The sequence below is a fragment of the Fonsecaea pedrosoi genome (assembly GCF_000835455.1).
Source record: "Fonsecaea pedrosoi CBS 271.37 unplaced genomic scaffold supercont1.7, whole genome shotgun sequence".
NCBI classification, from domain to species: domain Eukaryota; kingdom Fungi; phylum Ascomycota; class Eurotiomycetes; order Chaetothyriales; family Herpotrichiellaceae; genus Fonsecaea; species Fonsecaea pedrosoi.
Genome location: NW_013550609.1, coordinates 2,474,903 through 2,501,939, shown reverse-complemented (window position 1 = coordinate 2,501,939; position 27,037 = coordinate 2,474,903). Strand labels below are relative to the sequence as shown.

At 52.6% G+C, this 27,037-nt stretch overlaps 12 protein-coding genes across 12 annotated transcripts; 8 read left to right on the top strand and 4 right to left on the bottom strand.

Annotated features, from left to right (window-relative positions):
* Positions 1 to 629: 629 nt before the first annotated feature.
* Positions 630 to 2,132, top strand: Z517_10954 (uncharacterized protein; the record flags this gene model as incomplete). Its single annotated transcript, XM_013424562.1, has 1 exon — positions 630 to 2,132. One exon carries the CDS (start codon positions 630 to 632, stop codon positions 2,130 to 2,132), a length of 1,503 nt encoding a protein of 500 aa, XP_013280016.1.
* A 449-nt stretch (positions 2,133 to 2,581) lies between these two features.
* On the top strand, positions 2,582 to 3,731 carry Z517_10953 (uncharacterized protein; the record flags this gene model as incomplete). The annotated part of the gene is made up of 3 exons (XM_013424561.1): positions 2,582 to 2,951; positions 2,997 to 3,401; positions 3,505 to 3,731. The coding sequence occupies 3 exons, from the start codon at positions 2,582 to 2,584 to the stop codon at positions 3,729 to 3,731; spliced, it is 1,002 nt and encodes a 333-aa protein (XP_013280015.1).
* A 278-nt stretch (positions 3,732 to 4,009) lies between these two features.
* Z517_10952 (uncharacterized protein) lies at positions 4,010 to 5,206 on the top strand (the record flags this gene model as incomplete). The annotated part of the gene is made up of 1 exon (XM_013424560.1): positions 4,010 to 5,206. One exon carries the CDS (start codon positions 4,010 to 4,012, stop codon positions 5,204 to 5,206), a length of 1,197 nt encoding a protein of 398 aa, XP_013280014.1.
* Positions 5,207 to 5,588: 382 nt separating this feature from the next.
* Z517_10951 (uncharacterized protein) lies at positions 5,589 to 7,559 on the bottom strand (the record flags this gene model as incomplete). Its single annotated transcript, XM_013424559.1, has 4 exons — positions 5,589 to 5,927; positions 6,040 to 6,761; positions 6,844 to 7,413; positions 7,481 to 7,559. 4 exons carry the CDS (start codon positions 7,557 to 7,559, stop codon positions 5,589 to 5,591), a joined length of 1,710 nt encoding a protein of 569 aa, XP_013280013.1.
* A 543-nt stretch (positions 7,560 to 8,102) lies between these two features.
* Positions 8,103 to 10,159, bottom strand: Z517_10950 (uncharacterized protein; the record flags this gene model as incomplete). The annotated part of the gene is made up of 2 exons (XM_013424558.1): positions 8,103 to 10,053; positions 10,104 to 10,159. 2 exons carry the CDS (start codon positions 10,157 to 10,159, stop codon positions 8,103 to 8,105), a joined length of 2,007 nt encoding a protein of 668 aa, XP_013280012.1.
* A 788-nt stretch (positions 10,160 to 10,947) lies between these two features.
* On the top strand, positions 10,948 to 12,000 carry Z517_10949 (uncharacterized protein; the record flags this gene model as incomplete). Its single annotated transcript, XM_013424557.1, has 1 exon — positions 10,948 to 12,000. One exon carries the CDS (start codon positions 10,948 to 10,950, stop codon positions 11,998 to 12,000), a length of 1,053 nt encoding a protein of 350 aa, XP_013280011.1.
* A 631-nt stretch (positions 12,001 to 12,631) lies between these two features.
* Positions 12,632 to 13,443, top strand: Z517_10948 (uncharacterized protein; the record flags this gene model as incomplete). The annotated part of the gene is made up of 2 exons (XM_013424556.1): positions 12,632 to 12,637; positions 12,715 to 13,443. 2 exons carry the CDS (start codon positions 12,632 to 12,634, stop codon positions 13,441 to 13,443), a joined length of 735 nt encoding a protein of 244 aa, XP_013280010.1.
* Positions 13,444 to 14,274: 831 nt separating this feature from the next.
* Z517_10947 (uncharacterized protein) lies at positions 14,275 to 15,033 on the top strand (the record flags this gene model as incomplete). The annotated part of the gene is made up of 1 exon (XM_013424555.1): positions 14,275 to 15,033. One exon carries the CDS (start codon positions 14,275 to 14,277, stop codon positions 15,031 to 15,033), a length of 759 nt encoding a protein of 252 aa, XP_013280009.1.
* A 1,268-nt stretch (positions 15,034 to 16,301) lies between these two features.
* Z517_10946 (uncharacterized protein) lies at positions 16,302 to 18,257 on the top strand (the record flags this gene model as incomplete). The annotated part of the gene is made up of 4 exons (XM_013424554.1): positions 16,302 to 16,487; positions 16,539 to 16,933; positions 17,124 to 17,481; positions 17,568 to 18,257. 4 exons carry the CDS (start codon positions 16,302 to 16,304, stop codon positions 18,255 to 18,257), a joined length of 1,629 nt encoding a protein of 542 aa, XP_013280008.1.
* A 478-nt stretch (positions 18,258 to 18,735) lies between these two features.
* On the bottom strand, positions 18,736 to 19,985 carry Z517_10945 (uncharacterized protein; the record flags this gene model as incomplete). The annotated part of the gene is made up of 3 exons (XM_013424553.1): positions 18,736 to 19,467; positions 19,542 to 19,826; positions 19,920 to 19,985. 3 exons carry the CDS (start codon positions 19,983 to 19,985, stop codon positions 18,736 to 18,738), a joined length of 1,083 nt encoding a protein of 360 aa, XP_013280007.1.
* Positions 19,986 to 21,075: 1,090 nt separating this feature from the next.
* Positions 21,076 to 22,059, bottom strand: Z517_10944 (uncharacterized protein; the record flags this gene model as incomplete). Its single annotated transcript, XM_013424552.1, has 2 exons — positions 21,076 to 21,935; positions 22,002 to 22,059. The coding sequence occupies 2 exons, from the start codon at positions 22,057 to 22,059 to the stop codon at positions 21,076 to 21,078; spliced, it is 918 nt and encodes a 305-aa protein (XP_013280006.1).
* A 1,665-nt stretch (positions 22,060 to 23,724) lies between these two features.
* On the top strand, positions 23,725 to 24,740 carry Z517_10943 (uncharacterized protein; the record flags this gene model as incomplete). The annotated part of the gene is made up of 2 exons (XM_013424551.1): positions 23,725 to 24,618; positions 24,684 to 24,740. 2 exons carry the CDS (start codon positions 23,725 to 23,727, stop codon positions 24,738 to 24,740), a joined length of 951 nt encoding a protein of 316 aa, XP_013280005.1.
* Positions 24,741 to 27,037: the final 2,297 nt, after the last annotated feature.

The following is a 27,037-nucleotide window of genomic DNA, read 5'->3' as shown; positions in this document are numbered from 1 at the left end:
GGATAGATCCGGTAGGAAAGAGGGAAAGGGGGTGGGTTGGGGGGGGGGGGGGGGGGGGGGGGGGGGGGGAGAGGCGAACAAGATAACCCCCTCCACACAAGCCCAGTGACTACGTTTCATGGAATGCGTATCCAATGATAACTACCCCAGGGGGTGCGAATGTACACTGAGCGCGCGCGTGGGCGTTGATCACGATCCAAATGATGCACGCTGACAGAAAATGCGGACGTACCAGCCACGTCGGGAATGGTTTGGCACTGGCTGCCACTGGCATTATTACACCACTGGATAACTTATCAAACGCTGGTTTTGACAAAGTTCAACGATCGGTCCGTCCGAGCTGCGTGGCGCACTACACTGGTTGGACCGGGACTGGTCTGGGTCAGAGCAGACAGAACAGCAACGTGGATTACGAATTATTGTCAGGGATCATCACCACCATCCTGCATTGCTGACGGAGAACAGCACAAAAAGGTTGAAAAAAAAAAGGTTGAAAAGGGGGTTGCTGCGCCCTCGATCTGTTGAATGGAATGGAAGCGGTTGCCCTCTCAGCTCAAACCTCTGAGAAACTCTCCTCGCGGGATTCGATCCCCAAAAACGCTTCCTGATACCTTTTCACATTCGTCAATATGCAAACAAGGGCACCTCGCAACGTCAACCTTCACCCGGACAACCACCTCCCAGATTCCCTGCAATCCGCCACGTTTGATGTCGTCGTCATCGGCTCAGGTCCCGTGGGCCGTCAAGTGGCGTCCAAGACCGCCGCGGCGGGCCTCTCCTCGGTTGTCATCGAGGACGAGCTCTGGGGCGGCGAATGTCCCTACTGGGCGTGCATGCCCTCCAAGGCGATGCTGCGTCCTGGCGAGGCGATCGCCGGCGCCCGCCAGATTGGCGGTGCCAGGCAGCTGATTGCGGCCGATCGCCTCGTCGACGTCCAAGGCGTGTTTGAGCGACGGGACAAAGTCACAAACAAATGGGACGACGACTTTATCTTGAACCTGTCGTTGAAGCAGAAATGTTCCGTCGTGCGAGGCAAAGGGTCCATCGTCGGAGAGAAGAAGGTGCTGGTGAAGAATGCCAACGGCCAAGAAGCAACGTTGACCGCCATCCACGCCGTCATCGTCGCCACAGGCTCGGAACCGGTCATCCCCACGGACATCAAGGGTATTGATCAAATCGACTATTGGACTCCAAGAGAGGCCACCGCGGCAGATATGGTACCTGAGCATTTGATTATCGTGGGTTCGGGGGTCGTTGGCTGCGAGATGGCCACAGCCTTCTCCACTTTCGGCGCCAAGGTCACCATGGTCAGTGCCACGTCTGAAGTGCTGGGTCGATACGAGCCGGAAGCCGGGAAGCGTGTTCGAGAGGCATTGACTGCTCATAATGTCGATTTTCACTTGTCGTCGAGAGTGGTCGAAGCATGGAAGGAAAGTGACGGTAAGATTTCAGTCAAGCTGGGCTCTGGAGAAATCGTCACTGGCTCCGCTCTCCTCATAGCCACCGGCAGAAAGCCTCGCACGGACAACATAGGCCTGGAAACCATCGGCTTGAGCAGTGCCCTGGCTGTTGATCAGAGCATGTGTGTTTCTTCCTTAGAAGGTAATTGGTTATTTGCAATTGGAGACGCAAACGGTCGGGCTCCATTGACACACATGGGTACTTATCAAGGCCGGATTGCCGCGGCGACCATCATTGCCCGAGCTGGAGGAGTCCACATCCATGAGCCCGAGGCCTGGAGCGAATTCGCCGCAACATCAGATGAGGTTGCCATTTCGCAAGTCGTCGTGACGGACCCGAACGTCGCCACGGTTGGTCTGACTTTGGCGGAAGCCTTGAAGAAGGGCATCAAGGCCGTGGAAGTTGCAGTGCCGTTTGATTTCCCCGGTGCCTGGGTCTATGCTGAATTCGACTATGACGGCTGGGCGCAATGGGTGGTGGATTCGGAGAGGAACGTGCTTGTCGGAGCGACGTTTGTCGGCAGAGAAGCGGGCGACCTCCTTCACGGGAGCACCGTCGCAATTGTCGGCCAAGTTCCTCTTGACCGTTTGAAGCATGCTGTTGCCAGCTTTCCCACCAGGAGTGAAATATATGGGTCGTTGTTGGAAAAGTGGTACCAGCTGCGAAGGTAAAATCCACAAGGGCAGTTGGCCAGAGAATGCGACATTGAATAATGGATTGTCTCCCTCCTTTTCTACTTGTATATCTCGGGCGGTCGCGTTGCACCTCTCAGCTAAAGGCAAAGATCGACAGTTCAACACTCTCCAACCATATAAGGACCTCTGAGAGTGGGAAGTGACACGTAAGAGTCCTGATACTTGACAGAGTTCTCTAAGTTGCTTGGTATCGCAGAACTCAAGTCGAACGAGAGTAAAGAGAACGTACAGGTGAAATGTGCTTGATCACTTACCATCACGGATCCTCGTCTTCATGATAACTGCCTAAGACGACAGACTCGAGCAGGATCAACTTCAACTTCGTATCACCGACCTAACGTCAACGTACTGCAAGTAAAATGGTAGAAGAATAGATAGTCCAAACGCCGTAGATGTCGTCGAACGCGCTGTGTGATTGCTGCATAATGTCCGAGCTCTGGTCGTCGAAGTTCTTGCCCATCGTTCTCCATCAATTGGCTCATAACAAAGCCATCATATGGAAGCTGACTCTTATTTTCATCAGTTGCTTGTGTCTCGTGCGGAATGGCAGGATATGTGCCGCTAATATACCAAAGTTCAGTGCTGTTGAAGGCGTCTCCCACGATCGGCAGATTCAACGGGTAGTGCAGGCTTTCGAAGATGTAGTGCTGTTGGCAAGAGTGGCTACGGCAACGTTTGGCCCGTGCGAGGAAATCTTCCTTCGCTACTTTTCAGCCCCTGGAAGCGACATTCGTCAAACAGGTCTTCCAGATAATTGCAAACATGCCCCTCAACCGGGAGCTGGACGGCCAGAATGTGATTGAAGTGCTCTCGAGCGCCTCGATGGCTGAAGAACTACAGCCAAAATTCGATCAGTTGGAAATTGCATTCGGGAGCCATCCCGCCCTTCCAGAAAACAAGCAAGTGTCCCAAAAGGTGAAGGGGGAACCACCGCCGCGTTTGCCTTCATAGATCCTCGCGTCCTTGGTGATATTGCACTCGTGTCCATGTGCGACGAAGCTTTTGAGTATCCGTCACCCGAGGAAACAGCGAATCCTCCAAGTTCAGTCAAAGCCCCAGAAAGCAACCCTGAGCCAGGCTACACTTGCGACGGCCTCGGTGATGACGACAGTGATTGGATGACCTCTCCAGGTGGCATTCTTTTGCACGAGCTCCTGCATTGGACCTTTCTCTTGGACGATATTACCGGGTTTTCGGATATAATTGATGAGAACGACGACGAGTTCCCACAAATAGTTGACCTTTGTGAGTGATTGTGTTAATATCACCCCCATATACACCTCAAGGCGATCGGCACTTGACTAGACTGACATGATCATTCTTGACGTTGCTAATGTGGTCGATTCAGGGGGACCCGACCCACCCGATGGATATGGACCATTTCATGTGATGCAGCTCAGAACTCAGGGCGCGTACATTGCCATACAGAATGCCGACACGTATCGCTGCTATGCTCAGTCCAAATACTGGACTTGGAAGTGTGGAAAGTCGTTTGGACGGGCGCAGAGTGACGAAGATAATACTAGAGGAGCTGGTATCCGGATCATTCAAGATGATCCCGAGACAGAAGAGTGAAGTCTGGGGACGTGACCAGTGATAAACATTTTGAGGGTTTTGGAGATTTTCATGCCACCCACTAGTTAATTGAGTAGGCCTAGGGTAATGCACATCACAGATCTTGAATACTGATGGTTGTGGAAATATCTTTCTAGAGCTGAAGAGGCAGACGTGGTGAGAGAGTCGTTGCTAAAGGCAGCATGGGGATATTTCCATATTTAGCATAGACTCCTCGCGCCTAGAAAAGCAGCGAGCTATTGATTTACTTCTGGTCTTGGGCTAAACACCCTCTGAACATGCCCTCTACCGCAACATTTTCAATGCTAGCGAGATGCTCAAGAGAGGCGCCGAAATTCTTCGAGAGAGCCTTCAGGCCACTAAGGCCAGGCCCGTCGAGGCGATACACTTCGTCCCCTCCCGAAAACCCACCAAAGTCTCCTGATTCGCGAAACCACTCGCCTACCTTTCGCCGTCTCGCTATCGGAGTCGCACTGGGATCCGGCCTGTTCGCACTTTGGCAGGCATACCTGTACTCGGTGAAAGGCGACTCGTTCGCCGCATACACGCTCCTCGCAAAAGAACCTGTCTCGTCGACCGCAAGCATATTCCACCTGGTACCGAAGCAACACAACCACAACTACGAGCTCTACCAGGATGCGTGGAGGAGAGGTATCTGGAATGTGCAGTTCAAGCAGCCGCAGCTTCAGATAGTCAGGGCATACACACCACTGCCGCCGATCGATGAGAAGACCGCGCAAGAGAAGGGTGAAATCAGGTTCTTGATACGACAGGATCCCTATGGCGAAGTGTCGAGTTATCTTCACAGATTGCGTTTGGGCGCAGACATTGAAATGCGCGGACCCAACTTGGAGTATGAACTAGGCCCAGAGGTGCGACAGGTGGTGTTCTTTGCGGGTGGCACGGGGATCGCGCCCGCTTTACAGGTGGCGCACGCCTTGTTTGAAGGGAATAAGCCTGCGCAAAGCGACGCGGGGAATAAGCAACGAAAGCTGCATATCTTATGGGCAAACAGGCTGCGCGAAGATTGCCTGGGCGGCGTCAGTGATGACCCCCCCGCGGAACCACTGCCCCCCAAACCAACTTGGTCAGGCTTCTTTTCCAAGTCGAAACCGAAGCCACCACCTCCAGTTTCTGAGAAAAAGGGCGTCATCGTGCAAGAATTAGAGGCCCTGAAGCAAAAATACCCCGGCCAAATCACGGTGGAGTACTTTGTCAACGCCGAGGACACGTGGATCGACGAGGACGCCGTCTTCCGAGCCCTGTCTAGGTTCGACGACAAGGACTTCTCAACCGGGTACGGCACCTCTCCGGAACAGAGGCAGATCCTCATCTCCGGCCCACCAGGCTTCATCGCCTATCTCGCCGGCCCCAAGGAGTGGAAAAACGGGAGGGAGGAACAAGGCGCCGTCAGCAAGCTTGTTGCGCATGCCATCTCCAAGAATCCGCACAATGTCAAGGTGTGGAAGATATGAGGCGGCGTAACCGAGGGTACCAAGGGTTTCGGCATACGGCCTCCGAGGAGCAGTGGCGGCGCAAATCCCACGAGAGAATCACTCCTCTTGGTGGGAAATGTTGGCCACTTTCCACGTGTATCTGTATGTCAAAATATGGCTGCTAAATGGTGGTGACCTGCCGGAAACCCTCAAGTACACCCCTCTCTGAACTGTGACTGGCTCGTACCTTTTTCTACCCATTCAAATCGCCGCCCTCCAGAGTCATAGAAAGTCCGGAGTCCCCAATCTACTGTATATCAACCAACACCATTTGATCTATCCCCGCCCCGTCCGCTCACATCACGTCTCTTCCCAATCTACTTCATCCCGGACCGTCCTTCCGCCCCCTTTCTGTCTCGCGTTAAATCTTGGCTTGCTCGCTCACCCTCTCCCTCTTGGCCAACTCCCTCAGATCCTTCCGGAGGATTTTCCCGCTGGCGCTCTTGGGGATCGCGTCGAGAAACACCACGCCGCCGCGGAGCTGCTTGTGCAGCGCCAGGTTGCGCTTCACAAAGTCCTTGATCTCCTCCTCCGACACCTTGGATTTGTCCGCGACCACGTACGCGCGGGGGATTTCGTTGCCAAACCCTCCAGGCTCGGGGACGCCGATGACCGCGGCGTCTTGGATCAGCGGGTGGGAGATCAGCAGGGCTTCGAGCTCGGCGGGCGCGATTTGGAGGCCCTTGTATTTGATCAGTTCCTGTCGTGGGGTGAGGTGAGGTGTCAGTACATAAACCAAATTCAAACCGAAATTGGAGTTTTTTTGTCTCGGCGTGGAAAGATTGGAAAAATCGAAAGCCGATTGAACATACCTTCTTCCGATCCACCACGTAGAACCTGCCGTCCTTACACAGGCCGATATCGCCCGTCTTGAACCACTGCCCGTCTTTCGAAAAGCTGTCCCTCGTTGCCGCCTCATTGTCCCAATAGCCCGTGGTGATCATGGGGCCTTGGACGATGAGCTCCCCCTCCGATCCTTCCTCCACATCGTTTTCATTGTCATCCACGATCCTCATGCGGATATTTGGCAATAGCGGACTGATGGAGCCCGTCTTGTCGTCCTGGTCGTACGGCATGCCCGTTACGGCGCCCGTCGTCTCGCTCAACCCCCACACCTGGCTGATCTGGCAGCCGAGCTTCTTCTCCGCCATGGCCTGCAGCTCTGCTCCCATGGGCGCGGCGCCCGAGACCGCGTGCACCATGTTCGCAAACTGGTCCGTCACCAGCGGGCTCTTCGCAATGAGTAGATATATCGGCGGCACGGTGAAGAATTGGGTGATGCGGAATTTCTTGCAGTATTCAAGGAACTTGGGGAAGTCGAATTTCGGCATCCAGTAGACAGGTCCCCCAGCGATCGATGGGTTGACAAAGTAGCCCTGACAGCCGGCGATGTGCGCTGCCGGCAGATGGGCCAAGGTCCGATATTCGAGGTTGAACGAGGGATCGCGCCGGCGTATCCTGGTGAAGGATTCGCGGATCATATACTGGGGGATAAGCCCTTCAGAGACGAGATTGAGGTGCGATATATTGACCCCTGGATATCGACACAGGCAGCAGAGGTCAGCAAAGGTATCTCGTGAGGGAACGAATTGAGGGAAACGTTCAGGGGAGCCTACCCTTGGGAACACCTGTCGTCCCACTGCTGTACAGCAAACAGACCACCCGCTGCTCCAATATTTTCTTGTCCGTGATTCTCTCCCAGTCAAGCTCCTCTTCCTTCTTCCAGCCTTCCTGGAGGAAATTCCTGCTCTTTCGCTCCACGTCCTGTAGTACCCTCTTCCCACCCATCGACTCCAGCACCAATACCCGGTCAAGCGGTACATTGCATTCCTTGGCCGCCCGGACGGCAACCTCGACACAGTCGGAGCTGCATACGACCAAATTACTCTTCCCCTGCTTGACCTGCCTGGCCAACTCGAAGGGTGTGAACGAGGAGCTTGCCGCGCTAAATACACCTCCTGCGGCGATCACTCCGTAAAAGATGTTCGGCAGCAGAACTTGGCCAGACGAGATGCACACCACGACGTCCTTGCCCGGGCCACTTGCGCCAACACCGAACTGGTGCCGGAAGACATGGGTGAGGCGCTTGGTGTAAGTTCTCGCTTGCGCCTTGGTGACGCTGTTTGAGGGGAGAGCAGCTTCGGCGTGGAGGATCGTGGAATCGGTCGTCCATGCATCGGGCGATTCTAGGTGAGCATATACAATCAGTCGCGTGTTCAAGGAGGACATGGAATCAAGACAACAACGGCGTACCGTATATCAAGGTCAGGATATCGATGTCGGGGAGCTCATAGTCTTTCGACGGCAAATACGTTGTCTTGAGCGGTGGCATTGTGAGCGACTGGCTGGTCCCAACGTATCCAACTCTTCAAGGTGGGTGCATGTGAGGGATCTGACAGCTCCTGGAGCTTCGTCTCGAGACACCGGCGAGCTGTTGTACCCCGGACATCGTGGCGGAATGAGGGTGTGAGTAGTTCTTTCGGGGGCCGAGCACTGACTCGACAACAGACACCCGGTCCATTAGGAGGGATGGGAGTCAAAGTCAAAGTCGTTGCTGCCGAGGCGGAAGGCGGGGCGGAGCGGGGATTCCCAACATCCGAGCCTCGGCCACTTCGACTCATTGTCTAGGGAAAAATGAAGGCCATAGGAATAGGGATGACAGTGATTAAATTATGTGTGTTATTCGACGAGGGCTATTTTCAGTTTCCAGCTGCTTTTCTCTGGACCCAGGCAATCCCCCCCTTCCGGCTCATAAAAGTTGAATGGTCATGGATCGCTCAAGCTGATATCTATCCAAACACCTCCAACACCAATGGGCTAACCCAGAATTGAACGATACCAGAATGTCTGAAAGCGAAGTAAAAGGAGTGAATTTCTATCGCCTGGGGGTGGTCGGCGTCGTAACACCGTTTGATTGGCTGCCTCGACCGTCATCTTTATGCCCAGCATCGTGATGTCCATCCCCGATCATGCCCTGCATGAAGGTTATATAATCATACTTGGGTACGTCTCGGTCTGCTTCCATGTCTGGGCCTGTGTGCTCGGGCATACTTTGTAACAGGTCTTCGATAAGATCGTCTGGAATCAACGAATGCCTGAGATCCATCTCTGTGACATAGGGTTTCCCGTCTGCCACCTCACGGAAGGATTGGAAGACTTGTTCGGCGCTGTTTTGGTCTTCGGTCACGGCGACCATGAAGCGGATGAATTGCTCGAAGCCTACTCCACGAGACTCCCTCTGCCGTCGAGAGATGGGTGACATTGTCGGGTCGATGCCGGTGTGACACACTTCCAGGAACTTCTCGTGCATCTCTTGTTCATCGTACACCAGCCCAAGGCTGGCCAGTGCGGCGCTAAACTCCAACTCTGTCAAGGTGTTTGTGCCGTCTCGGTCAAAATGTCGAAACACAGACTCAAACTCTTCAAGCTGAATTGGTGTCAGATTGGTCATGTTGCGCGCGACCATTTGGTTTTCGAGGAAGGTCAGCTTTTTCTGTACACTCGTCCTTACCAAGCTCAGCTCGTACAGCAACTCATCGTAAGTATAAGTCGTGTAGTCGTTTTCATCGATATTGGCCTCCTGGCATTTCTCGTCAAGGATAGCTATTCCCTCCAGATACTGTTCGAGAGGTCCCAAGTTTGCTGACAGTCGCTGCGCATGATCTAGTTGATCTTCGACATCACCCTCCAGCCCCGATATGGCTAGAGAAAGTGTGTTCAGGGTTAATGCAAAGTCGTTGGCCTTGTCCGCGAAGCTTCGTCTCAGAGCGTTCTTGATGTCCCGGATGGTTTCGTTGATCAGTTTGCTTCTCGCATGCTCATCGGTGCTCAAAGCCGCCCATTCATGATCAAGCACTTCCAATCGGAGCTCTGCCGGAGGCTCGTATGGACGTAGGCGATACGTGGACAATTTCGTCTTGATATTCCCCAGAAGGGCTGCCAGATCGGACTTTTCTGCCACCCACCTTCGTTTCTGATTTCGTTTGTAGCTGGCGAGTTCATTGGCTTGGGCTTTAGCGTCCGCGTATGTTCCCTCAAACCTGGAATCACGCCAGGTCTGTCGCTGGTGCCGGATCTGCTGCAGGAGAGCACGCATTCTCTTTTCATATGCCGACTCCATCTCCCAAGCACCTTGCATATTGCTCACAAACTTCTCGACCCTCCGGCCTGCGTTTTCAACCCGCTCCATTGCACTAAATGCGTGAAACCAGTAGGCTATGTATGTCATCAGGGATCGCTCGTCCGGTTTGGGGACATCCGCAACGTCCTCCACATCGAGCAGATCGGGAATGCCAATCTCCTTCGAAGCGATATCAAAGGCCAGTTTCATGTTTCCTTTGTGATCCGATTTGTCCAACGTGTCGAAATCAATGAGGTCGGGTCGATGGATATCGAGTAGGGCACAAAAAGCGAGCCCGTCATTCCACGAAGAAGAAAAGTCTCGCACTTCAACACCTTCGTAACACGCCGTCTTCCTTTGGCACCAGAGGAGCAGGCCTTCTTTAGCCGTCAAGCCCTCTTCATTGATGTCGGAAATGGTAAACCGCAGAATGAGGGTCCATATCAGGCCTAGTATAATTTTTCTGTTGCCATCAACCACATCTTCAGCGCCGATGTTTGTCATCTGAATGCCGCGGCTCTTGATGAATTCCAGCGATTTATTGACGTTTTCGAACCTCTGAACCCGCAGTCTCGGGTTCGAAGCATATCGACCGAGAGATTCATTACTGAGGACTTCGAGCAGGTGGATTAGGATGATACCGTCGGAGAGGTCGGTCACAAGGCTTTTGACGGCGACTTCGCGCGAGACGATTTTATTATTCAACCTAATGAAATCAATCCATGTTCACGGAACTCGAGGGATCCCACTGCGTACCATTTGGTAAATGTCTTCTCTTGCACATTTACCCATTGCTTCTCGAGCAATACCATCGTTGCATGTCAGACAGTGGTCGATTCAGATCGCCGAGTATAACTTCAGGTCTTCACCGGAAAGGAACGGGCACGAGGGCTCGGTTGTTGACCAGGCTGCGTTGAATGAGGATGGGTTGTTATCCAAGATAGTCCCAAGAGACGATAAAATAGTCGTTCAGAAGGGAACGGTAAAGGAGCCTAAGTCCAAAGGTCAACCTAATATAATCATGACACAGAGAATGGACTCGAGGGATCGTTATCCACAAAGTAACAGCTGAGGATTGCAGCTGAAAGGGTGCGATTCCGTGCTGAGCGTTAGGCGAGGGGTCCGAGCTCGGCTGACCTTCCCATTCGTGGATGCAAATGTCAACAAAGACGATGCCCAATCGGTCGGCGGAGAAACCGGGCCTGAGTCATGTTTCCGCCAATCACATTCCGTCACATGATTCGCGCCCTTCTGATTCGAGCTCAGACGTCGAGTCGCCCAATTTCACAGAGTTGGTCCCTTTATCAGGCGAGATTACACTTGTACACTCTTGGGACTTTTTCCGAATCATGGGAATCAACACTGGTGCGTGCTTATCATGTACAGAATGTGCATTGCACACTTAGAGACCAGTGCTCTGATGGCTTCACAGGGAACAGACAGGAACTTCAAGACTGATGACGACATGACTTGGGATGGTCTGCAATATTGGCCAGTGGGAACGAGGGAGAAATGATGGCGTTGAAAAAGCAAAAGGGACTGAGTGCGGATTCATTGTTATTCAGTTTCCCGGGCACTGTCTGATTCGAGTACTCTCACAATGGCAATACTGACCGTTTCTCCTGAAAAGCGGTGCTGGGTAACCTTGGTGACAAAGCCATCGTATCTACCAGGCGTTGTTGTCTTGGCTCATACTCTCGATCAGCACAAGTCCAGTCACCCTTTGTTGGTGCAGTACACACACTCGTTGGGGGACAAGGCTCTCGACGTCCTCCAACAAGAAGCCAAGCACTCTGGCCGAATACAACTGCAACGAGTTCCCCTTTTGCTGCCGAGGAAGGATCAGGAGAACACTGGCAGTGTGGCTGAACGTTTCAAGGACACATTTACCAAACTCCGAGCCTTCGAGATCTACAAGCTAGGCTTTACAAAGGCCGTCTTTCTTGATGCCGATATGGCCATCTTTCAAAATCCCGACGACATCTTTGAATGCAGCTTACCAGGTCGAGAATGGATCGGAGCCAATCACGCCTGCGTGTGTAACCTGGATAGCGATCCATGGGCCCCGTCTGAGTGGCACAAGGGAAACTGTGCCTATACACCCTTGAACCACCCCAACGAGGTAGCTCCAGCGATGACCTCCGAAAGCCGACCCACATATCATCTCTTGAACAGCGGCATGTTTCTCTTCTACCCCTCGGAACAGTTGTGGGATAGGATGCTTCGTTTCTTCAACTCCAGCGATGAGCTCAAGAACTATCAATTCCCGGATCAGGACTTCCTCGCCGATTTTTTTCGTGGGAAGTGGCATCCACTATCCTGGAAATACAATGCCCTCAAGACTATGAGATATTGGCATCCTCGAATGTGGTCTGATGATACGCTGGTGATACTCCATTACATTGTTGACAAGCCTTGGGAACGACAGCTCAGTCAGGATGGTCTTGCCGGCCATCTTGGCAGAGATGGAGATACGCATCAATGGTGGTGGGACATGTACCATGAATGGAGACAACAGCGACAAAGGATCGACCCAACTGGCATAGTGGTCGTGACAATGGAGGAGCTGGTCGATACCGAGGAACCCTTCACCAAAATGGTTCCACTGCCTCAGGATGTTGGCAAACCGGAGGATGTCCTACCATATCCTTGATGCAACAAGTTGAATTCAGCGAACATCAAGTGGCCATTAGGACCATGCTTCACCCAAATGACCTAAACTTGGTCGTGTTGGTGCGCAAGAAATGCTGGGTATCGAACAAATGCCATGGGTTGTTGGCAGGATTCATCTATGTCTTTGCTGTGTCGTGGCTGGCCAGCCGTTCTCAGTGAGGGGATGGCTCCAGGGGTCACCAACATCTCTTGCGAATTGGCTCAACAGGACCGCACAGCCTTGCTCAGCCTTGCCAGCCCCTGGAATCATGGGCCACCTTTCTGCTAGGCAGGTACTTACAAGTCACTAACGACAGCATCTCCGGCAATACGATGATCCGATCCGCGCTAACCTGTTCCATTCAAACGCCTCCTTCACAAAGAGAAGGTCGGTTGACTGCGTTGGTCCGGTCCCGTGACTTTTTGGCATCTGGACTGCCATTAACTGCCTGCGGCCCTCTTTACAATGCCAAACTACCTATTCAAACACCTTCTTGAACTCTGTTCTTCATACCGTTCCTTGTGCAAGTCCATTCCCTGTCTGTCGCTCTCTCCCGTTACTCATTCATACCATTTGTCTCAAGTCGGCCCCTAAACAGGTCCACAGGAAGTATACCGTTGAAGGGAAAGCCATGGCGGTCAGTTCACATCCGTTGTGCCTCGGCATGGTCCTGTCACGAGCGTTGTCTGATATGGGCTAACACTCTAGTCGCAGATCAAATGCCTTCTCTTCGACTGTGACAACACCCTCGTGCTTTCTGAGGACATTGCTTTCGATGTCTGCAGTGAGATCGTCAACGAGATTCTGGAGAGGAAAGGCATTGCCACTCGGTATACGTCCGAAGACCTGATCTCGCAATTCGTCGGCCTTAACTTTCGCAACATCATGGCCGTGCTGCAGCAACAGCTCGGCTTCACTCTAGACCCCGAAGAACTGCGAGGATACATCAAGCTCGAAGAGGATCGTGTGATTGCCAATATTGAGGCGAAAGCGACGGCATGCCCTGGGTCGATTGAGATGCTCCAAAACCTCCATTCGCAGGGCAAATACAAGTTGGCCGTCGTTTCCTCCTCGAGCATTCGACGCATCAAAGCATGTCTTGTGAAAGCCGGCCACGACAGGTTCTTTCACCCGGCCAACATCTTCTCGGCTGCCGATTCGCTGCCTTGTCCAACCAGCAAGCCAAATCCTGCCGTCTACCTCCACGCCATTAAGCAGCTTGGAGCCAATGCAAACGAATGCCTGACTACTGAGGACAGCAAGTCTGGGGTACTGGCGGCTGTGAATGGGAAGATCCCATGTCTGGGATATGTTGGTTCTACACACACAAGAGGACAGAAGCACGAGATGGCCAACCACCTGCTCGCGACCGGGTGCAAGGGCATCATGTTGGATTGGAGTGAGTATGAGAAGTTGTTGGCTCAGATCGAGGCTAAACAGTGATCTGAGGCTTCTGGCCCATGGCTGGATTTCGACGGGCACATCTGCTGCTGGGTGTTACAAGAGTATCTAGTACAATACAAGGGGTGGGACGAGCACACGACGAACACGATGAACATCTGTGGTGGAATACTGCGCTATACACGCTCGCTACAACGATGTGGATGTGCTGAGACTGTCACTCATTCACTCAAAATTACCAGATACTGAATAGTACAGGCGCTTGACAATGTTGACATCCTCCTTTGATTGCTCCGTGCAAACATTGGACTTAGCAAACAAATCCACTCCATAATCGTGCATAGTGCCCGCTGTCACTTTGTCTTTGTCTTTGTCTCAAGCCGAGCTTCAAAGGAGCATGCTTTGACATGTGCGTATCCGTGATTGATCCTGCCTTGCGCCTGCTAGTTCGTGAAACCAGCTGCCAGCCGCCAGCCGCAGTTGCGAGGAACTGAACTTGCATGTCACATTACTGATAAACACGGCACTTGCTGTAAGACTCTCCTCTGCCCTATGGGAATATGAGTCTCGTTGTCACCCTTTCAAACATTGAACACATTAGGCAGACGAGGTTCTCTCACCCCCCTCTCCCTCCCCCTCGCCCCCTCCATCTCCATCTCCCTTGCATTGTGTCCAGTCAAACTTGGGTCCTAAAACCTCCTTGCATACCAACCCACCCAACCAACCAGATCACTCCAACGCCAGAGCCCAACTCCACCACCACCTGTCAACCAACGCGAATCATATCAGGGGAGCCCCCAAAATTCCAAAGTAAGGGATAACTGAGTGTCCTCGGCGGAGGGGGGGGCGGTGAATCTCGTATTTGTGAGAAAAATGGATCAATCTCCTCGGGGACGAAAGCGACCCTACTTAAATTACGTCGAGGAGTTTGTATTCACAACTGCCACCGAGTTTCCAGAATACCCAGAGTACCTAGAGTACCCAGAGCATCAGGAGTATCTAGAGTTTCCAGAGGATCTAGAAGATCCAGATCGGTCGGTGCTTGCAACCAAATCCAGCCCTTCACCTCAGGAATACGAACATGAGTCGCCTTTCAACATGAAGATACACATGCCCATGCCTCTACACCACCCGAAGGCGGGGTTGCTAAGGACTCAGTCGCCCTTGACCAGGCAACACTTGTCATTACCGTGCCCTACCCTTTTCCATCGCGCGACGACGGCGACACCGACACTGACACCGCTGGTTCGCACTCTCGACGCACCGCTTCCGCATTCGTACGGCTCGTTGGTGACTCTCGACCCGGCCTCGCTGTCTCCAATCCCGGACCCGGTCGCCATCGCAGAGATCAAACGCCTTGCTGGCCCGGTTCGCCAGCAAAACGGGTACGGGGATGTGCCTGAGATGACCGAGGTGTTGACGAGAGACGACGCCAGCGAAGATCCAACTTCCAGCGACATCCAGGGACCAACTCTAGCATCGAACGAGATTTTGGACGGAGTTTTCGGCGACTACACGGCAGAAATGGCGGGGGCAGACTTTGACATTATCCTGAGCCAGCTTGTGGTTCATAACTTTGACGATCCTCCTGTGAAAGACGAGCAAGGTGGTGGCAGCTTAGGCAAGCAGTAAGCGGGGCCGACATGTGTCGAACTTTTCAACTGTGCAAGGACTGGCTGGTATTTTCGCATGTGGCAGGGCTGGCACGCTGGTCTCAACCTTCAAATCGACAGGCATTCAGGGTCACACCGAGGATGGAAGTCTTGCAGAATGACAGAATGCAGATCAAGAATCAGATAGGGGAAGGATATCGACCGATGTGGCGCTTTCTGCGGAGAGAGCTTCCTAGACAAATCCATGTTGACACAAACCAAAGTCCTTTTGTATTTCTTTTTTCTTTTTTTTTCTTCCTTCCTGTATACCCCTCTCTTGCTCAAATACCCATGCGGTCTTCTAACTGGTGTTTGTCCAAACATTGTGTGCTACTGAGTGGCGCCAAATCTCTCTCGCCCACAGGACACAAATACCATGCATGTAAATTGTAGCATAAATCCCACTCTTGCCATTGAACCCGTAGTCGCTAAAAGCACGAATTCAGGGCCATCTCTTTTTCACCATCCCCCCTCTTATGCTTGAGATTCAACTGCTGTGTAGTAGTGGAGTGGACTTCTTCTGGTGACTGTCTGTGACTGTGACTGTGGCGCAGGATTGTGTTGTTAATGTCGCTGCAAGTAACGCACAAGGCTGTGAAATGATGTCAGTGCTGAGTATTCAGTGCAATGCAGGGTGTTCGTTGTCCGGGGTGATGCCTGTGTGTCCAGTGCGATAAGTCGTGAATGGATGGCTGGAGTCTTTGTCCTTTGCCCTTCTTGTCCATTCCCTGTCTTCAGGTGCCTGCGGTATCGGCTTTGCCTCGACCACAAGCATTCTCAGAGCAGCGCAGAAAAAGAGTGAGCCTCTCGAAAACAAGGATTGCCGTTCTGGACTGGTAGTGCAAGACCAGGGCGGGTGGTGCAATTGGGGACAGTCCCCAAGCTCACAGGACGTAGACACGAGGCCATAGACTGTCTCGATCACAGAGAGCACACGCAGTCTCAACTGCAAGACCGGCCTCTGCAATGTAATCATGGTCCATTTGCACCGCCGGATCTTTATACCACACCGTGTTGTTCGCTAGCGCGATATTTCACTCACAGTGCCAGAGCACTTTCGCACAACAAAAGCGTCAACTGAATTCCTTTCAAACTCCCCCACTTCACCTTTCATCAACACCTCTCCCTGTGTCGACCTTTTCTTGTAACACCATCTTTTCTTTGTCGCGCTTCTTGTCACGGTAATCATCACCACTTGTCAAGCATCTGTCCTGCGTCGCGCGAGGCTGAATCTCCTTCCTGCCGAACATGGCGTCGCCGAGACATTTCCAGCCACCATCGGCGAATGAGATCGAGTTCCTGGACCCGCGTCTCATCAGCAACGCTGCGCCAGCGCCGGCGACTAGTCAAGCCCCAGCCGTGATCGGTCCCGCTCAAGGTGACGCTGTCGACGAAGAGTTTGCTCATCTGTCCGCGTTGCTCCAAACTGACCTCGTACGCAGTGAAGCCCCAGTCTTATGAACACTGTTGCTGACAAGTCTCCAGAATGACAACATTCAACCCGACTTCTCCTTTACCGAGTTCCTCGAGAGCACGACTGATGACTTCCATGGGTTTGCAGCCACTGACAACATCGACCATGGGTTTGACCTCGCTGGCAATGGTTCTCATGATCTTGCTGGCAGTGTTGCTGCCACTGGTCACATGACCGCAGACCTTCCATCCCTCAATCTTGATACCACATTTGTTGGCTTCGACGCCTTCTTCGACTTGGAAGGTGCCAGTGGCCCCGTCAGTACGGGCGTTGCAGATGATAGAGACTTGAATGCCGTTGGCACTCAGTTTGACAACTTCAGTAACATGCACCGCAAAGATGCCAACAATGCCAACGATGTCAACGATGCCAACGGGCTCAACTCAACTTCCTGGCAGAACGGCAAGTACATACCTTGTTGACGCGTTACAGACAGACCACTGACTCTCTGTTGCTCTAGATCCATCTGTTTTTCCACCTGGGTTTGAATCAGCGTCAAATGTTGCCTCAAAGCCACTTGAGTCGGCAAGAAACACAATTCACTTCGACCCGTACGTGGTCGAAGGGCTTGAAGGGGAACTGCCTGACCTTGATAGCCTGACCCGCGACTTTGTTATGGGTGCAGCAGTTGATCTTCCAGTCCTTGGCGCTGTTAATCCGGTTCCTCAAATTGTTGAAAATAACTCTCTGTCAGCACCACATGCACCCTTCACTCCTCGTCCCAGGCTGTCTGAATACAGATTCATCAACAGAGTAAACGACTTCGTGAAAGCTGCTGAAGAAGTAAGAAACATGGGCAAAGACACAGCTGATCTCTCCACTGGCCTTGGTGGTAGACCCAAACTTCCGGTTCTCAAGCCGAAACCAGATGTTCGATCTGACAAGGATATTTTGACTCGTGTTGCTCAAAACGACGGTCTTGTTCGTACCACTATGGACACTCCTGCTCTTCCGGTGAGTTCTTAAAACATATCCTCTGCTGTGACAGTCATTATCATCTCGCCATGTTATTGTCATCCTTTGCTAACAGATGAATCCAGGCAGTTAGCCGCGCGATCAAGGCTGGTCCCCGCAATGTTCCGACAAATGATGACGAGGAAAATGTTGAGACACCGCGTGTTAGAAAGCGCAAATTGGATGACGCAAACGCTGATACTGAATCTGGCAATGGCGACAACGAATCTCCAGCACCACTCAAGAAATTGAAGAAGCACCAGGGATATGGTCCACGAGTCGACACTAGCATGCCTGCCACGACCAGCGCAGCTGGCCCATTCCTCACCAGAAGCGGTCAACGTACTCAGGACCAAGGTGCCTTGCAGCAAAGCAATCAAGATGCTGACGCTCCCAAGTGGACTCGCCGCCTACCATCTCTACTCGACTGCACCGACCCTTACATGTGTCCTGGCCCCAACTTGAACTGCTTCCACGCCTTCCAGAACACCTCAGGCTATTTCCTCCACGTCGAGAACGTCCACGGGGTTTCCAGGGCCAAGATGAACAGAGAGGAATTCCGTCACTTGAGAGATGTGTACGAGCCACATCCAGAGTCTTGGTGGATTGCAAAGGGGCAAGACACCACATACCAGGGAACAGATCGCAAGCAGATCAATGCCCGTCGCCGCATGAGGGCGGGGATCCGCAGCAACGACCCCAACTACGTGGAGGAGGTGTATGTCCGAACTCCTGCTGTGCGATCGGCAGGATACAAGAAACCTGCCAGGAGATAGATTGTCTGTCTTGGATATGAGAGCGCAGCAGAGATCTGTGCGTGTGAGAGCCGGGTGAGCGAGAGTGTCCCTCAAAAATGAGGGTGAAGTGACCTTTGCTGTGGTGTTTTCAGAGAGTTCAGGGAGGAGCTTGGCGCCAAGCCAACTAGTCAATCACAAAGAAAAGAGATAGCCAATGAGCATCAAGCATGATTCATGCACATCAACTTTCCCCTCCCTGCGCCCATCGTCAATTGTAGTCACGATGCACAGTAGGTGGCCCGTCTTGAGCATCCAGAATTGTGTCGTAATGATCTCGCAGCGAGTGTTGGTCTATGTATGGTGATCGGCACAGCGTCTTCTTTCGTTTACATCGCTCAATAGCTCTTCCATGTACCGTGGGAAGATATGGGACCTCCAGACGCGGTTACCTCGAGGTTGACCGCCGGTATGTCAAGCCTATACACCTCGACGCCAAGCATCAATGACCTCCATGACCCTAACTATCCTCGATTCTCTCGCCCTGTTCATCAAACTTGATCACTTTTCCTGTCATCAGACTCTCCTGTAGTGCGCGCCCGATCTTCATGACGAGGAACCCGGTCTCCAAAGGCACTGGCACCTTGTTGTCATCGAGCACGGCGGTGACAAACTCCTGAGCCTCGGTTGCAAAGGCGTCCTCGAAGCGCTGCCAGTATTCCGGCTGGACCTCGTGTCGCATACCCGTCCTGTCCGCGACGACCACGTTGTTGGCTTTGGGGATGACGTTGACCATAACCTTGCCGTGGGTGCCACTGATTTCAGTGCAGACGTCGTGGCCATGGGCCTGGGTGCGCGAGGCGTGGAAGTATGCGATCTTGCCGCCATAGAACTCTACAACGCCGACCCCATTGTCCACATCGTGGCTCTCGGCCAGTTCTGGATGGTGCTTCAACGTGCCCACCGCGAAGCAGGACTTTGGCGCAGGACTGTCCATGAACCATAGCGCGAGATCGATGTCGTGGATCGTGCAGTCGACGAAGATTCCGCCGTTGCGCTTCGCGTACGCGACAAAGAACCCCGTCTCGTCCAGCAGGTCGCAAGTATTGCTTCGGACTAGGTATGGCTCGCCGATGGTGTTGGACTTGACCTTTTGGTATGCGTCCCGGTAGGAGGCGTCGAAGCGCCGCGAGAACCCTGCCATCACTTTCAGATCGGGTCGGGATTCTGCGGCGGCGATTGCAGCCGAAACCTGTACTTGGTCAAGGGGGAGTCAATACGGCACAGAGCAGGGATTAGGATAACCCTGGAGGAGCCGGGACGTACTTCGTTCAGATCTGTGCTTAACGGCTTCTCGCACAGGACGTGCAGGCCCTTTTCGACAGCCTTGATCGTATGGCTCGCGTGAACATCGGTGCTGGTCGAGATCCAGACTGCTTGCAGGCCTTGGTGGTTCAGCATGTCATCGTAGCTGTCGTAGACCTTGATGTCGAAGTCGATGTAGTCTTGATTCCCGCGTGCCCATTCCGTCTCATGGGGAGCTGCACTGCAGACCGCGACGACTCGGGCGCGGGCGACACGGTTAAGGAGTGTTGCGACGTGGCGCTTGCCCTGTTAAGCAGAGAAAAATCAGCATATCAAAGTGCAGAGTATGCTGCTTATGTGACTGAATTTGGAGGGAAAAAAATTCGAGAAGCCTCTCACCATTCGTCCCAGCCCAGCCACTGCAATATTGAGCATCTTGCCACTTTTCTCTGCGTGTGAACCCATTCTTGTCAGTACAACAGGTGGGACCCTCGATGGCGGGTTCTATGTCCAAAATTGCTGCCCGAGATCAAACCTCGATAGGGTAGCCTTATAAGATACCTATCTTCCGTGCTGGCGTGCCGATTGTGCGGTGTGTCGTAATATAGTCTTTGCTTGACTGTAGGATGGTAGATAGGTATCTATGTATGTACTTAGCAGCAAGCACAGATTATCAACCCAAGACCAGCCACACCTGTGACCTGTAGAGTAGGCCACTCGATACGGATGCGTGCGTGGTACGGTCCGGCAACTCAAAATTACATTCATTGACAAGACCCGCTTCCATGCAGAACGGAAATTCTCTCGCTCTGCATTGCCGTTCAGTGCAGTGCATAGATGGGTTCTACTGCTACTACTGCCGCTGGTAGTGGAAGAAGGCAAGCCAGCCAGACATCAAGAATAAGGTGTCCACCCACCTCCCCCACCGACACTTGGCCGGCAATGCCTATCCGCTTCTATTTCGCTTGCTCGGCGCAGGGTCCAGACATTGGGAGGGCCGGGGTCCGGGGGTCGTTCGGTTGGGCTTCCGCTTTGTTCAGCATACCCGACAAGCTTGGGCCAGACCGCCCTGCCGATCGAGTTTGAGCGATTTGCTTGCTCACTTCTCTGGGTTGGGGTTGGATGCAGTCTCATGCATTTTGTCGCTTGTGGATATGGTATTTGGCGAGAATGCGAAAGTGGGCATTCTTAGCATCTTGAGAAGGGGACAAGGAGAATGTACGAGGTGTTCAGTAAGCGATTGGGGGCGGAATTCTCAATCCTGGGAATCAACATACTTGGGGAAATCTGGGGGAAATACTGTCTTCATTCCACGAAAGAGAAAAGAGGAATATCTAGTTTGCTTAGCAACAACCTCTTGGAACGGTTAAGTTGTTGCTGTTGCCTGCGAAATCACCAATGCCATGGCCATCTATCCATAAGTGCGTACAAGTGCTAGACACCCAAACCTTTCTGGTCCTGTGTCAGTACTTCTCTCACTCGCTATGCCACCAATGATGAGAAAGTGTTGGAGGTCTATTTGAACGCCAGAATCCTCCTCAGCCAACAGAGCTCTCTATTGCTTGTCCGGGAAGCCAAAGTCGACGCCGAACGCGGGATAGACAAAGCGGGTGACGCCGGTCTTGGAGATTTCGGCCAGAGAGGCAAGGTCGCCGTCCGACAGGGAGACGATTTTCTTGTTCTCGTCAATGCGAGAAGGTGTGACCGACTTGGCGAGCACAGAACTGCCTCTGGCGACATGGTAACTCAGGAGGATGCAGCCTGGTGTGACTCCCTTCTGCTCGGCCAGCTTGACCACGTGTGGGTCCTTCATCAGGGGACTCCCCGTGCTACCCAGCGGGCTGTACGCGGTGATGAGGATGCCTTTCTCTTTGCAGTAGTCCACAATCTCTTGCTGGGGAAGGAGTGGGTGGTTCTCGATTTGGTTTGTGGCTGGGACCACCTCGACGTGGGGAAGCAGCTCCTCCAGATATCGCTTTGAGTAGTTGGCCACGCCAATCGCCTTTGTCTTTCCCGTCTTGAGCAACTTCTCCATGTCCTTGTACGTGTCGACGTGGGATCGGTCGCGAAGCAAGTCCCTGGATCCATCGGGCAATTTGGGGAATTTTTCGTCATTGCCGTTGGGGTTCATGGCAACGGGCCAGTGAATGAGGTAGAGGTCCACGTAGTCGAGACCCAGTAACTTCAAGCTTATGTCCAAGTTCTGCTCCACCCTCGTGTGATATGTGCACCACAGTTTGGTCGTAATGAACAGGTCACTCCTGGGAATGCCCGCAGCAGCGAGCCCCTCCTTGATCCCCTCGCCCACTTCCTTTTCGTTTCCGTAGACATAGGCGCAGTCGATGTGGCGGTAACCTGACTTGATCGCGTGTGCAACGGCCGCACGGACCTGGCCTTCTGGGCTCTGCCATGTGCCTACATCCCTGTTAGCCGGTGTCTTTTTCGGGAATTGGTTAGCGAAGGAGAGGGAACATAACATACCCAGACCCAAGGCAGGAATGGTGGCTCCAGTGTTGAGCTTTAGCGGTACGTCAACCATTGTATCAACTGAGATGTGGTGTATGTTATTGTTTTCCGTGAAAGGTTTGCATTTGCGAATATGTTGCAAGCGACAATAACATCTCTTGCAGTTGAGATATGGTGAATTGGGATTTAGGCGAAGGAAAATATCATATAGCCGGCGCGACATTCCCGAACCGAGATGAGGTCATGGCCCGCAGTCTCGGGCTATTGTCCCACCGAGGCGAACTGCCAAGGTGACACGTGGGATATCATTATTCCTTTCCACGTGACTCTGGGTTTGGGATCTCCTGTGTAAAAGTGGACGTCGTGTTATTCTGGCTGTTCTCACTGAAAAAACTCCATCAGCGCCATGCGAGTCATTCCAGTGAAAATGTTGGACAGCTGATTGGGAGTGCTGCGTAGCATCTGATATAACGAGCAACGGGATCCTCTTCGATAGCGGGACAAGCTTCTGGCCAATAGCCCCGAGTGGAGACCCTCTTCCCCTCCCCCTTTCCCCACCATCGTCATCCTTCAGCCTCGCCGTCTTTCCTCCTGAAACTCGACAGGGAAAATCTGCCCGGACCCACCTGCCTGATTCTAAGCATTCAGAATTCCTTCTCTAACTACTCCTCGTCCTCTGTTATTTTGAGCTTTGTGTTTTAGGGAAATAAAGAGCATGTTGCACTGAGGTTCCATGTGGGCAGGTGTGGTGATCATCGGGGTCAGCTGTATTTTCGAAATGACCCCTACTCCCGCCTTTGCATTTGAGGATGATGGGTCTGTAACACAGCATGAGCGCTACTGTCAAGCCTCCATCCCCGGGGTTGTCGATGCCCCCGGCCACCTGCACTCCTTCTCATGCTGTGTAACTCTACTTCTCGACATATTTTGACTTTGTGATATATCATTTTTCTTGACCTCCTGCTTTTTCTCTCACCGACTTTACTAAAGTCCTCCCTTTCCCCCTGGACTGGGGGGTGGCGACCACGAAAGAGGCTCTTGTGTCGGGGAGACCGAGTCACGACAACGGAAAGACGATTACACTTGTTCGTAGCGCCTCAACCAGATGGCCAGGATATCGTCCACTCGAAAGGTTCGCCGCGCAAGCATCTCCATGACTCTCATGATCAAAGGAATCAAGTGCTCCGGCCCGCTGTCGATGATTAGGCTAGCGTCTCCCCCAAGCCCCGTCAGCGTCTGGCCACCTCGCCTCCAGCGTCCAAATTTGGCAACTTTCAGCACTGAGCAGGTCAACCACGTCGCCTCGCTGTGGATTATCGCGACCAGCATGAAGGTCATGGCTTCGTGTGGGTTCAGGGTCCTCTCGAATTTTATCTCAATGAGTGAATCATTTGCGGGACCATTAGGCAACGACTCCGGTATTCCCCTGCGGAATCCACTCCATGCATCACTAAACCAAGGTCTGATTGAATGGCCCGATCTATATTAACCTCAGATCTTGTGTTGAAAGCTGATCTTTCTCTGTATTCACACTATTCATGTCGTCCGTTTGAATGAGTGACAAACAAGTGACAATCGTCAAACGCCACCAAACATTGCATCCAGCGACTATATAATCCAGCATCCTTCTTCTACTTTGCAGCCTGTCATTCTGTCAATATACAATTCAACATCAACAAAACCCGAGCTCTAACGATATTTTTATATACAGCGACTTGTGCCACAAGTACACTTCAAAATGCCTGCTATTCTTCTTGGCCAGGCTTCTCATCCTCCATCCTTCCACAACGACCGGGACGGCCTAGCTTTTGAAGCCCTGTGCGACGAAATTGAACAAGCAGACATTGCAGCGGATCAAGCTCTCCGAAACCAGCAGCATGCAACAGAGGAAGACGAGGGCTCCAAGTTTGACGCCGACAAAGACAAGACGCAGTTTCGCCAGTATGAAACTGCATGTGACCGGGTCAAGAACTTCTACCTCGAGCAACATACCAAGCAGACAGTTGCATACAACCTCAAAGCTCGCCACAACTTCCACGCCAAAACCCGCGCCGAGATGTCTATCTGGGAAGCCATGGAGCGTCTCAACACCCTCATCGATGAGTCTGATCCCGACACAGAGCTTGGACAAATCGAACATCTGCTGCAATCTGCTGAGGCCATGCGTCGCGATGGGCGGCCACGCTGGATGCAGCTCACCGGTCTGATCCACGATCTTGGAAAACTCTTATTCTTCTTCGATGCACAAGGTCAGTGGGACGTTGTTGGAGATACTTTTCCTGTGGGCTGTGCTTTCGACGACCGCATCATTTACGGCAACAAGTCATTCAGCGCCAACCCCGACTTCGAGCACCCCATCTACAGCACCAAAGAGGGCATCTACTCACCTGGCTGTGGCCTCGACAACATCATGCTGTCCTGGGGCCACGATGAGTACCTTTACCATGTGGTCAAAGATCAATCGACGCTTCCTGACGAGGCATTGGCCATGATCCGCTACCACAGCTTCTACCCGTGGCACCAACAAGGCGCGTACCGAGAGTTCATGAACGAGAAGGATCACGAGATGCTCAAGGCTGTTAAGAAGTTCAACCCGTACGATCTGTACAGCAAGAGCGACGAGAGACCCAGCGTGGAGAAGCTAAAGGCATGTCACCCCTGTTTTCTGTCGCTGCGTGTTCTAACGTGTCTTTGCAGCCGTACTACCTCGATCTGATTGACGAATTCTTCCCGAAGAAGGTCATCAAGTGGTAGACCTCAGAGCTTTCGGCATTCTGCCAAATCCTCAACGCATGGGCCTCATCTATGGAATCTGGTGCACACGACGGCCTTCATCCTATGGTAGATCCTTTCTTTCATTTGTTTTTTTGGGAATTCCCTCTCCAGTGTATGGAATATAGCGAGCGATAGACAAAGCCTCACGAGCGTTCACTTGGAAACTGGAAGTGACGATATCTTCCTTGGGTTCACGCAAGCGACAATGAGTTACTCGATGATCAGGGGAGATCAATCAGGGATAAGCACTCAGATATCAACTTGACATGACATAAAATTCGCAGTTTACAGTTTCACATGACAAGAACTGAATCACAGAGTTACAGGATTCTGGTCCGGAAATACTTTCTTATATGACGATGTCTCCTACTCTGTAGAATCTCACTATCGAATATCCAGTCTCGGCCAAATGCTTGCCACTAGTAAGCTACCAGCAATACAAACTCATGACAAACCCAAAGAGCATAAAACCACCAGAAAAAAGACCTCTATTTCACCGTCTTTTATCTCCTGAGAGGACGGCTCTCGGCCCGATCGGCGCGTAACCAGGATTTCTGTAGGACTGGGCTTTGTTTGCTACCATTTCTGCACTAACGGAGGGAAAAGAAAGGACTGTGCATGGCACCACCCATACCGTGGCCATGGGTAAAGCAAGCCCTCGGAAAGTGAAGGTGGCGATGGACACCACCGGCCAGAGAAACCCGGCAAGACCCTGCATGTGGTTAGTGGTAGGCACCTCCACCTCCACCGGCCGGGGTTTCTTAGTAAAACCAGACAAGCTTCGAGCTTCTCCAAAGAGACTGACAAGGACTCCTCCCATGGCAAACTCCTTTTGGTGAGCCACGTTGCCAGCCAATGAAGGACTATTTCGGATTTGCCAGCCTTTTGTTGCCAGAACCAGAGGGGTTCCCAATCCACGACATTCATCCCCCCATCATGATACATGATAAAACGAGGATTTCTGGGGAGTGATTTCTGACGGGACGGATTTGACATCCGGTCTTTCTCGTCTGATATGTATCAACCTGAAATTCTTTATCTACAGCGGCGCGCCCCAGTGCGGACTAAGCGGTAAGTCGAGCTGCGTTCGTTCGTTACACAGCATATCTTAGGCCCATGTAGCCTCTGCTCTGGGTCGAGCCACCATGCTGGCTTTTTCACGCGATGTTGCACTGCTTCAGAAAACCGCCTAATCACCTAAACCCACTGCACTGCACCGCATTGTGCTCTCTCTCGCCCGTCGGGCTATCGCTGTCTCTCCTACAGAGTCTGTGCCTGGGGTTTCACAACAGTCCGCTTGCGCGTGTTTGTCGACATTGCTGTCGTGTTTCCGATCTCCCCCGGTTCAATGTTGCACTGCACCGCACTGCGCTACTGCACCTGGCTGTCACCGGAAGGGAGAGATGCGTGTGTGGTGTAGCAAAGTCGAGAGTTGAGACGACCTTGACGGAGTCGTGGCAGCGTTGGCACTGATAGCTCTGGCACCGAAGCTAGGCAAGTACTGGGCAAAGCTCAGGCTCCGAGCACGTCACGCTTGCGCCACGCCTGCCAGCCAACCGGTATGGTTTTGTTCTTCGGTGGTAGTCTTTCTTCCCTTTTTGCCCACACCCTTTTCGAGATTCCACCCTGGAGAATTCGAATGCCGAGATCATTAATCATCTATCTGGGATCCTGAGCAGGGCCTGAGGCTCGCGGCTTCAACCGTGCCTCCCGCACCTGCCAGTCACTCAGATCGGGCTTGTAAAGCTTCTGGTTCAACAAAAAACTGTCAGCAGCCAAAAGGATTTGCCATTGCAGCAGTGGCCGCAGAGGACTTGGATGGACGAGGCTGTCTTCACAAGCGTTGACTTTCTGCCACCAAACACACAAAACGCCACAGAGAGACAGGCCGCTGATGCCTGATGCCTCATATCGGGACACAATGTTGGTCGCCGCCCCGGCCGTGGCGGTTATTTCCATCTCCCCGGCGGTGCGAGAACGAGCAAGACTGGCTGGTGTGCATTCAGCCTGACCAACAGATTATTGTGCAAGGCCGTCATACTACGAAGAAATCACTTACCAACCTGAGCGAATATCAATCATCGAATCTCCCTACAATATAATCTGCAATGTTGTCTCCTAGTTGCCCCTGGTGGCTCTTTCAAGTCGACTAAAGACATCCATGTCAGAAGCCGCTACATCTGCAGCAGTACCACTCCTGAGTCTCGACGGGCAAAGCGGCTCTGGCGACATTCATGTCAGCTTCTGCAGCCTTGTTGCAGTCAATTCCGCTCATA